Below are 12,046 nucleotides of genomic sequence, written 5' to 3'. Positions count from 1 at the left end.
TGTAGATCTGCTATTTTCACTAGTTTGGGTCGTGCGGGCAAACTAATTTCTCTTTTGGGTCTCACTTACTTGTGGTAAAACATTCGGGCCATTCCCATCCGCTGTTTCTCTCCTCCTGATAGAACATCCTTCCAGTCCAGCTCAGCATTCCAGCCTGGGAACACACAATACACAGCCGGTAATACACAGCAATACACAACATTACACGACCACAACAACACAGAGACTGAATCGGTCAGCACCGAGACTAAACCTCACACTAAACTTTTAAATAAGAGCGTACTCTTGATCTGTACTATGCTCCAGGTCTTCACTGTTAATACACTTAAAACGATAAAATAAGTCATGTTGTATACTGTATCGCTGTTGAGATATTTGGCATAACTATAGACGGTAGACTACTGACGGTGAAAAAGTACTAATTTATCCAAAGGGTAAGATTTATTTTTCTTTCTCCAAACACAGACGTTATCAAATGTAACTCAATATCATAAACGACACAGAGTCACATACCTGACAAAATCGCCCGGGTGGTTTGTTTATTTTTGGAACATAATTCTATCTATGCTATCCATGTTGAAATAGCATGAGAGCGTGTAGCATGTTAGCTATATTTAGCTATAGCAACATAAGCTAAGCTCAATTACTGTGCTTTATACAGCACTGCTTCTCAAAGCCGGGTCCTTGGTGGGATTCCAGGGGGTCCCCCGCTAAATGATTGATAGTCTCTCAAGAACAGATTCTGCTCTCCGCTTGAATCTGTCGGGGGGGTTCGTCATATCGCGTACGCACTGGCCTACAAGTGGGCGTGCCTTCAGATCAGGAAGCAGGCCGCGCTTTACCCAATCAAATGTAGTGGGCGGGATTTACGTGTCTGCCGATCCTTCCCCACTAGAAACAGACTGAAACTCATTTAACAATAGCGTCCTCGGAGCAGACAAAACCACGGAAAGATATTCACATTTTAACTTGCTCTTTCATCATAGAAACAAGTGGGCTTATAACCAAAACGTACACCGTAAATGTAAATGTTCTCTGGGAGAAGTGGTGTTAGTGTTCCGTGTAGAAATATTGTTAGTGGGAATGAAAACATAGTCGCACCACCGGAAGTGAAAGGCTGAAGGCAGACCAAAACCCCGGTTAACCTTGCGCACGTGTGCTCCATTTTGCTTCCTCCTTGAGCTAAGTGAAAGAGTAAAAAACAGCAGGGCGCTGTTTTTCCTTTTTTATTTGGCGATGGGTTACCAGATTGGGAGCCAAATGGACCCTCTGTAACTCTGAGGATTTTACAGTGTCGATTGGGGGTCCCAGAGATAACAATGGTATCAAATGGGGATCCGTGGGTTAATGCATATCAAACTGGGGGGTCCGTGACACTAAAAGGCTTGAGAATAACCGCTCGCTAGATCAGTGATTCTCAACCTTTTCAGGCCGTGACCCCCCAAAATAATCCTATTTGAACTGGGTTTGCCTCGTTTCCACAGATAAATATTGCGAAAATCGCCAAGTCATTTTTGCCTATTTCTTATATTATTTGACCAATTGGCCAAATGTTTGACCAGTCTTTATCGTATAGTTGTTGTTTTTTTAGGTATTAAAAGGTATTAAAAAGGTCTTAACATTTTTCACTTTACTGTCACTTTACTGTCATCTGGGGACAGGTTCACAGTCTTACCTCCCTCCCTGGTGACGATGTGGTTCAGGTTGACTATGTCCAAGATGGCCTCCAAGTCCTTGTCTCTGAGGCCCCTGGAGGACATGTCCTCTACCGTGTCAGGATAGATCACCTGGTCCCTCAGAGATCCAATAGACATGTAGGGCCTGAAAACACAATCACACACACACGCGCACGCACACACACACGCACACGCACACGCACACACACACACACACACACACACACACACACACACACACACACATTTTAGGACAGCATTTTTATTAATGCTATTTTTTACCATACATGTTGAGAGTTCAAAACAACAATGTACTGTGACACATTATAGATTCATCATAACTGACAACATGTGCACTACAGTATATCGTTTGCTGTAGGAATCTTAATATTGCAACTTTTTAATGTTTTTTGGTCAAATAAATCACTACTTTGTCATGCTACAGTGTCAGACAAAGGTTGCAAAAGATTGCTTAAATACAAGCTCACAACGCGGCTAAAACCGACATATCGGTCTGGCTCTGAAAAGCAACATATGATACATGGCCGAGACTGTGAATAGATAATGGCGGTATGGACCTTTAAGCCTGGACACATACTGTCTTTCTTTTTTTGTCTAGCTTTGTTGCTGTTATATGTTACAGTTTGTGTTGCAACTAATGTGTTTTGGTTAAAAAAAAATGTATACCTAATGCAATGTCACTATTGTTGTTCATGATGTATGTGATGCTACATATAATACTGCAACACAACTGACAATAAAAAAAAAAGCCTGGACACACTGTGGAATCAACATTTGACCTCATCCATCCATTAGGGTCTGTTCTTCTCACACCCCACCAGTGGTGGAAAAAGTACTCAAATTCTTTACTTAAGTAAAAGTACCAATACTGCAATATAAAAATACTGTGTTACAAGTAAAAGTCCAGAATTCAAAATTTACTTGAGTAAAAGTGCAAAAGTATTGGCATCAAAATGAACTTAAAGTATCAAAAGTGAAAGTACTAAATATTTGAAAATAGCAGATCTACAAGCTCACATGCGACGCGTTGTGAGCTTGTAGATCGGCTATTTTCAAATAGCAATGGGTATAAAATAGTTAATTTTGTGGTTAATGTGTGTTTTATAATATAATAATGTATATCTGCAAAGTAACTAGTAACTAAAGTTTTCAAATAATTGTAGTGGAGTAAAAGTACAATATTTGCCTCTGAGATGTAGTGGAGTAGAAGTAAAAGTATAGACAATTGAAAATACCCCAGTAAAGTAAAAGTACCTCAAAATTGTACTTAAGTACAGTACTTGAGTACATATACTTAGTTACTTTACACCACTGCACCCCACCCAGACCCTCTCATTATCTGAAGTGTTTCAGAGAACAGACGAGAGGGAAGCGCTGACAGCAGGTCAGTGTGTTGGTGTAGAAAGGAACTGGAGAAGAAAAGCCACTGTTGTTGTACTGGTGTCTGTGTTCCGGCCAGTGTCGTATGGACACAGCTACGTCCTACAGATGGCTCACTCCATACATTAAATATTAACCACTTAAACCCTGTATGGGTTGAGCAGAGTCCCTCAGGGCTCTATACTAGTGTCCTTGTTTTCTGTTACTGTGGGGAAAGCTTTCGCTGAAAATAGTCGATCTGCTATTTTCTTCAAAAGCTTTCCCCACAATACGGGTGCTGCTGGGGTTTAAGTGGTTAACTGCACTGTTTGCACACCCAGGCTAATGTTACTATTTTATATGTTGATATAAACTTAACTGGGGTTTAGCTCTGCCCTGTTCATGTTCATTTGAGTCCCAGTTCAGATGAATTTGGTATACTTTACTTTTGATCAGTGCATTGGATGCATACCAATACCGATGTTAAAAATGATAAATTGGCCAATAGCCAATCGATCTCACTATGTTTTAATGAGCACAAATTCAATTAACTCATTCAGTGCCAAGTAAATAAATAAATAATTGCCAATAAGCGATTTTTCATTTTTCTTACCTTTTCAAGTAGTCACAGAATATTTATCTCCAGTATGATCGATCCCCCCAACGTTGCTAAACACGGAGGCTTTCACTGTGCTTCCGCGGGAAAAAAACGACCCCTCGTTCGCTTGCTATAGGCCGTTGAAAATAGCACGTCTCGTCAAAAATGCAGGGAGAAAAAAAAGGAACTCAAGATACAGCCGTTTTCCCCAAATACGCCAACCAGGAAGTGGATGGAGCATTAAATCTTGTGATCACGTGATCTCCTAGATCTCTCTGTGACTGAGCCTGAAATGGCACTCTGGGCCTTGGAAAAAACAAGTCAATGGCACCGAATTAGTGAAGTAGACTTATGACAACACAGAAGTGTGTGTGTGGGGTGGAATCAATTAGCATAACGACTAAATTGGGGAGAAAAATGCAAAAGAAAACTTGACAGAAGCCATCGCACATCTGCCCAAAGTGTCCCACCCATCTGGCACTTCAGGAAGGATAAAACAAGCGTCCTAAGTCACTCAAAGGACTTGAATTGCTGATAGAGGCGGGTCTGTGTGGTAAATATTTCACTGAGGACACTGCTTTGGTTTCTCACACACACACGCACGCACGCACGCACGCACGCACGCACGCACGCACACACACACACACACACACACACACACACACACACACACACACACACACACACACACACACACACACACACACACACACACACACACACACACACACACACACACACACACACACACACACACACACACACACACACACACAGCTCCTGTTACATTGGATTAGATTACGTTCACTGAACAATTGACAGCACTGGTTTTAATCCAATGCACCACTGTGAGATAGATACTGGGATATGGGCTGTCTGATTGCGAACGCAGCGGAAGGAGGCGCGCCTCCGCGCAAGTGGAGCTTACTATGAAACCGTGCTAGGGTTGTGTCTCTGTGTCTCTGTGTGCACTGCCTGTGTGCACTGCCTGTGTGCAGCTCCTCTGAGATAAGTAAATGTCCAATTTAGACGTACCATACATCAAATGAAAGGTCTTTGAAAACTGAACACACCTGTCAAGGTTGCGTTTAAGCCCGCCCCTTCCCCCGGAAGCCACGCCCCGGAGAAGGCTCCTAAAAACTCCCCATTGAAACCCCATGTTAAATGAAAAGTGCCCGAATCGCTCCCAAACTTTTTCTACGTGGGGGTCTACGAACAAATACTTCGGGCTCGGATTTTGGCTCCGCCCCCCGGAAGTGGGTGAAACAGGCACTTCAAACACTTTGTTGAATTGTTCAAAAACATTCAATTTTTTTTTTTTGTGAATTTGTATTTTTCTAAGATGCTCCTTTTAACGCAGACTTTTTTTTAAATATTTTTTTTCATTATTTTTTTTCTTTTTTTGCGTTCGCTTACCGCGTTCGCGCGTCTTACTTGTGTACTGTATGTTGGTGTGTGTGTGTGTGTGTGTGTGTGTGTGTGTGTGTGTGTGTGTGTGTGTGTGTGTGTGTGTGTGTGTGTGTGTGTGTGCGTGTGTGTGTGTGTGTGTGTGCGTGCGTGAGTGAGAGAGCGAGCAATGTACAGTGTGTCTCATGAGTGTCTGCTTGCATGTGTGTGTGTGTGTGTGTGTGTGTGTGTGTGTGTGTGTGTGTGTGTGTGTGTGTGTGTGTGTGTGTGTGTGTGTGTGTGTGTGTGTGTGTGTGTGTGTGTGTGTGTGTGTGTGTGTGTGTGTGCGTGCGTGCGTGTGTGTGTGTGTGCCTGCATGCATGCACATTTGAACGTGTGTTTTTATGCTCGTATGTGTCGGTGGCTGTGTGTAGTGAATGCCAACACATTTTCACTCCAGGCCATAACAATAGCAATCTGGGAACCCATCGTCAAATAAAAAGGAAAAACAGCGCCCCCAGCGTTTTTCACTTTTGCATTTGACTCTGGGGGGAGTGATTAAATAGACCGACGATGACTGGAAACCGGCGTTTGGTCTGCCCTCAGCCCTCCACTTCCGGTGGTGCGCCTATGTTTTCATTCCCACTAACAATATTTCTCCATGGAACACTAACACCATTTCTCCCAAAGAACATGGATCGTTTTGGTTATAAGCCCACTTGTTTCTATGATGAAAGTTAAAATGTTACTAACTTTCCGTGGTTTTGTCGGCTCCGAGGACGCTATTGTTAAATACGATAATACTTTATTGTCAGTTTGCACTGAAATTTGTCTTGCGACCCAACAGCCATGTATGCAACATATAACAGTACACACATTTGACATGACACAAGAAAACAACAAAATACATACATAAAGACATGCAAAGACAAGAGCAATGTCCACCACTCAGCCTACCCCTGGCTTATAACTCCTGATTAAGCCTCAATGTCGTCTGATGGACAAAGGACCTCTTCAGTTTGACCTTATTGTATGTAGGAACACCGTATCTCCTTCCTGAAGGCAGCAACCTATATTCTCCATACAAAGCATGGCTAGTGTTTGAAGTGATATTCCTTGCCAACCTTATCATACTGTTATTATACGTAGATGTATAGAGCCTCTGAAGTGGTTGTCCAACAATCTTTGAACAAATGTTCACTTGCTGCAGCAGTTGTGATTTTAAAGCTACAGACAGACATCCATACCAGGTGGTACTACAGTACTGCAGAACACTCATAATAATAGAAGTGAAAAACCAAAGAAGAATCTGTCTACTAGCACCAAAAGATCTCAGACGGCGAAGGAAATAGACTCTTTGTTTTGTCTTCTTACCCACTGATTCAATCTGGTCTTTCCATGACAAAAGGTGGTCTATTACTACTCCTAGGTATGTATACGAACATACCTGGTTGATCTGTTCACTATGAATAGTAATGGGGGATCTGTGTATCTCTAGTGGAGCACCAAAAACAATCTCTTCTGTCTTTTTTTAGTTAATGATAAGAGCGTTGTTATCACTCCACTCCACCACCTTATTTACTCTGTGTTGGTGCAGTCCAGGATCACTGGAACTATCCAAAAGAGAAATCAAGACTGTATCATCAGAATACTTTAGAATGTATTGGTCTGGTTTGTCAGTGCGACATTCAGACAGACATTCCTTAGTACGACAGCTGTCAGTATAAAGGGTGAAAAGTACAGCTGAGCTTACACAACCCTGGGGAGCACCAACATTAGTAGTTAATGCTGAGGAGAGGGTTTTGTTCACTTTCACCCTCTGTACTATGTTCGTAAGGAAGGAAGCATACCAGTGAATTAAGTATGGATTCAGTTCCAACTGTACCATCTTTGACACCAGAATATCAGACTGTATTGTATTGAAGGCTGAAGAGAAGTCTAAGAAAGGCACCCTTGCATGATTCTTATTAGACTTATCTAGGTGTTTTGTAATGAAGTGGACCAGTGTGACAACCGCTTCCTCTGTACCGCAACCTTTCTTAGCAGAAGCAAACTGACAGGGGTCAAATTTGTCTTTAGTTATACTCACAAGATGTTGCAACAGTATTCTTTCCAGTGATTTCATGGTCACTGAAGTGAGAGCTATGGGTCTATAATCCTTATGTTCTTTTGGACATTGGATTTTGGGTAGTGGTTTTATGTGCGAGGTTTTCCAACACAGAGGAATTATGTGTGTGTCTACTGAGGTTTGAAATATTGGTTGCCACACAGGAGCCAACTCAGATGCAAAGTTTTTGAGGAGAAAAGCACTGCACTCGTCCGGCCTATTAGCTTTCCTTGTGTTAGTACACCGAAACACTCTCCTGACATCCTCTTCAGTGATGACAATTCTGTCTGAGGGGGCAGGTGTTACAGCCTTCAGTATTTCAGTGCACTTAGAGGAATCACCTAATGATTCGAATCTGGCATAGAAAGTATTTAGGTCATTGGCAAAGCCAAGTTCATTGTCTGTCACAATAGGTTTGGTTGGGGATGACATTCCTGTCATGGATTTCATAGTATCCCACGCCTTTTTGTGATTTTTGGCATTAAACGCATCCTCTAGAAATTAGTTTGGGTTTGTTTCCAGTGGGAAGCGAACGCACAGGTGTAAATCCCGCCCACTACATTTGATTTGGTAAAGCGCCGCCTGCTTCCTGATCTGAAGGCACGCCCACTTGTAGGCCAACGCTCACACGTTCTGAACAGGGCTCCCGACAGATTCAGTAGCGCAGCTCTGAATCTGTTCTTGAGAGATTATAACAATAGTGACAAGCATGGAAACATCTGACCAAGAGTCAAACCTTTGACTCTTCAGGATCCCCTGTCACGTCGCATGTTGAGATGAACCACATTTAAGGTTCCAGAGTCTAACAACATGGACCTCGCACCGGTCGGCGCGGGGCACTCGCTCGGCTGGCGCCTCGCTCGGGGCTAGCCTTGCGGCCGCTCAAGTCTGCTTCTGACGCTGCGTCGACCAATTGCGAGTTGGGAGTGAGGACGCACGTCTGCATTCCGTCGTCAGGCAGGAAGCGGGACTTGGGGGGCCGTTGAAAAGCGATGCAAAAGGCGTACGTTCGGCGTCAAACGTCAAGTGTGTGTGTGTGTGTGTGTGTGTGTGTGGTGTGTGTGTGTGTGTGTGTGTGTGTGTGCGTGCGTGCGTGCGTGCGTGCGTGCGTGCGTGCGTGCGTGCGTGCGTGCGTGCGTGCGTGCGTGCGTGCGTGTGTGTGTGTGTGTACCTCTGGGGGATGTAGAACATGTGTCGAGGTGAAGGCTTGTGCAGTGATCCGCCGTAGACGGGCCACAGTCCGCTCAGGATCCTGAACAGAGAGCTCTTCCCACAGCCGTTGGGCCCTGTGATCAGCAGATGCATGCCCTCGTCTACCTGCAACGCACACACAGCAGGCCTGGGATCAGTTTCACTCGCGTTTTATTCAACATTTCGATAGAGATGGACGGAATGGACTCAGAACCCTGAGCACACTGTGTGATCATGATTTTAACCACTTAAGCCATGTTAACCCATTGAGACCTGAAGCCGATTCTACACGTCTCCTAAATCTCAACAGTTTTCTGAAAAAAACGTATGTTTCTATATCAGTGGTGCTCAATCTTTTTCATGTCAAGGACCCCCAAAATGATATGTATTTGGCCGCGGACCCCCATCAAAATATGTTGTTCCAGGGACCCCCCAGAAGCAAAGATTTGAGTTAAAAATGTTCGCTTTAAAAATATATATATTCAAAGATTTGCACACATTTTCACAAATTTTCAAAAATAGCAGATCTACAAGCTTTGTAGCGCGGCACTCGGTGCCGCGCTATGAGCTTGTATATCTGCTATTTTTAAATAGCCCTAAGTGTAAAATAATGCTTTTTAAAAATGACAGTTCCAGGTCTTAATGGGTTAAGATACTTCGTGGTACTATGGTGTTGCATGGTGAAAAGAGCAGATCTACACGCTTGCAAGCAACAGCTCGTTCCGTGAGCTTGTAGATCTGCTATTTTGGGAACTGTGTGCCTATAATGAGAGTTTAACAACAAAAGAAAATCAACTTTATTAGGAAAAAAAACACTAAGAAAAGGCTAACACTAAGGAATAAAACCAATAAAAACTGTGGAATACTGAGACGGGGGGGGTGTGCAGTTAGCTGGGGAAAGACATATTGAAGAGGTGGGGTTTGAAAGCGGGTTCTGAAGGTTTGGAGGTTCTTTGGAGGCTTCTCTGAGCGTATTGGGGAGTGCATTCTACAGGGCTGGGGCATCAAAAGCAAACGCCCCGTCGCCCCAGGTACGGTACTGTGTCTTGGGGATCTCAAGGAGGTTGGCGTCACCAGACCCGAGGTCTGATGATAATCAGACGATATCAGCTGGAGGCACAGGGGCTGGTTGACACACCCAGGAGATGTGTGTGTGTGTGTGTGTGTGTGTGTGTGTGTGTGTGTGTGTGTGTGTGTGTGTGTGTGTGTGTGTGTGTGTGTGTGTGTGTGTGTGCGCGTTCGCGTGCGTGCGTGTGTGTGTGTGTGTGTGTTTCCTAATGAGCCCACACAAGACTATAGGCCTAAACACTGACAAACAGCAAAGCCCGCAGGACTCTAATGGTGATGCATGGCTCAGGGAATAGTCTGTGCGTGTGTGTGTTCCCCTCAGTGTGTTAAAAAGGCTGTCCACACCAAGCACTATACTGTAACCAGAACTATAACTATAGTTGTTCACCACTGGCACCATTATTAGTTGTGGCGTGGACTCTGCCATCCACTTGAGTTAGAACGATTTTTAAGCCGATATCTTTGTAATGTTATAGTTACTCTTAGGATTTTTAAATAGCAGACGTACAAGCTCACAGCGTGGCACTGCTATTTTTGAACATTTTAGAAAAATCTTTGAAAAGATTTTGACAGATTTTGATTTTTTTAACACAAATCTTCTCTTCAGGGCCAAATGCATATTATGTCGGGGGTCCTTGGCACGAAAAGGTTTGCGAACTACTGACTTTAAAGGCATTAAGACCCGGGTCTTAATGGGTTAATAGTGCTTGGTGTGGACAACCCTTTAACCATCTCTAACCTAACACTGCCGGTGATAAGTTGCATCGCTTTTTGTTGTGGTTAGTTAGGCTCAATTTGCTCGGGGCATAAGGCTCAGTTTTACTTTAACTAATAGATTTTAGTTAACCACTTATACAGCAACCGTATTGTGGAGAGCTTTCGCAGGACAATAGCAGATCGACAAGCTTGCCAATCGGCTATTTTCAGCAAAAGCTTTCCCCACCATAACGGAAGAGACACTAGCATAGAGCCCTGAAACCATATGGGGTTTAAGTGGTTAACCCGTTCAATCAAGGGACGCATCTGTGTCATTTTAGATTTCTTTGGCTATTCAAAAATAGCAGACCTACAAGCTCATAGCACGGCACCAATGCCACGCTACGAGCTTGAAGATCTGCAATTTTTTAGAAAAATCTTGTTTTTGTGCAAATCTTTCTTTGAATACATATATTTTTGGAAAAAAACTTTTTTAACTCAAATCTTTGCTTCTGGGGGTCCCTGGAACAACATACTTCGAGATTGGGGTCCGCGGCCAAATACATATCATTTTGAGGGTCCTTGACATGAAAAAGTTTTAGAACCACTGACATAGCAACATACTTTTTTTTGCTCATAGATATACTATGGGCTTGTATATCTGCTATTTTATTAACACATGGGGTGCCAGAGGTTTATTAAAATATTATACGTTGAGTGCCGGGATTTTTTACAATTTTTGAACCTTTTTCAAGTAGTCACAAAATATTTTCAGTGATCACCGTCCTCACGGTGATCCCCTCATTACACACATAGAGGTCTCGTACAATCGGGGGAAAAAAATTTAAACATTCGGTAATCCGTTCCATAGTTGCAGCCAGTTGAAAATAGTCAAAAATACATTGTAAAAAAAAAAAGTACACAGGAGCCGAGATACAGGCTTTTGAAGTCATAAGTTAACCAGGAAGTGGATTGGAGTCTAAATCTTCGGGGGGAAAAAAAAAATCTTATTTTTCCAAAAACGTATATACGTTTTTGGCACTCAGAGGGTGTATTTGCAAAAACGTATATATACGTTTTTGGCACCCAATGTGTTTAGCCAAAGAAATGTTCAAATGGCACAGATCCCGGTCTCAATAGATTAAGGGCGCGGCTACTTTCCGAAGTTCGAGGCAGCACACCACAAATTGTTGACAGCGGACAAACAGCAGATAGAGCAGTGCAGGCTCACCTTGAGGTTGAGGCAGGAGACCACCACGTCTCCATTAGGTGTAATGATGGGGACATTCTCACATACTATACCCTTATCCACGTCTATCACCTGACCTACAGACACACACAGAGAGGGAGAGAGAGAGAAAGTAAACAAACAGTACAGTAAAGCAGTGTTTCTCAAACTTTTTCATGTCATGGACCCCCAAATTGATATGTATTTGGCTGCGGACCCCCAACTCAAAAATGTTTTTGCCAGGGACCTCCAGAAGCTTTGATATGAGTAAAAAAAAGAATCGCTTTAGATATATTCAAAGATGTACAAAGATGTAAGCTCATAGCACGCCACGTAGTAACGCACTATGAGCTTGTAAATCTGCTATTTTTGAATTAGCTAAAGTAAGTATAAAATATGGATAGAGTGGTTAAAATTGTGATACTATATTAACTCATTTACCCCCCCCCCCCCCCGCAGACCCCACTTTGAGAACCAGTGCAGTAAAGATAAAGAACCATCCTGGTTACAGAAACAGGATGACATATTGGATCCTGACCAGCAACAGAGATGGTAAACATGGAACTGCTGGTGATTAACATTACACAACAAGGTCAAGTTTACTAAGTATTGACAGTTTAAGTGGTTAAATGTGTTAACGTGAATCCAACATACACTGATGACAGTAGGGGTGGGACGATATGGGTACCTCACGATACGATATATATCACGATATT

At 43.0% G+C, this 12,046-nt stretch overlaps 1 protein-coding gene across 1 annotated transcript in view; it reads right to left on the bottom strand.

Moving 5' to 3' along the window:
- LOC308079815 (ATP-binding cassette sub-family D member 2-like) overlaps nt 1-12,046 on the bottom strand; it is a 36,208-nt gene that overhangs the window by 2,099 nt on the left and 22,063 nt on the right. The window contains exons 7-10 of the mRNA XM_080421420.1: nt 11,334-11,428; nt 8,319-8,464; nt 1,676-1,821; nt 70-154 (exon numbers count right to left, since the gene is read on the bottom strand). Coding sequence (XP_080277546.1) covers nt 70-154; nt 1,676-1,821; nt 8,319-8,464; nt 11,334-11,428 — 472 coding nt within the window. The remainder of the gene's footprint in view (nt 1-69; nt 155-1,675; nt 1,822-8,318; nt 8,465-11,333; nt 11,429-12,046) is intronic.

Source organism: Gymnoscopelus braueri (assembly GCF_963280865.1).
Source record: "Gymnoscopelus braueri genome assembly, chromosome: 23".
Classification (NCBI taxonomy): domain Eukaryota; kingdom Metazoa; phylum Chordata; class Actinopteri; order Myctophiformes; family Myctophidae; genus Gymnoscopelus; species Gymnoscopelus braueri.
Note: the sequence above shows the minus strand (reverse complement) of the source record. Positions and strands in the feature narration are given on the sequence as shown.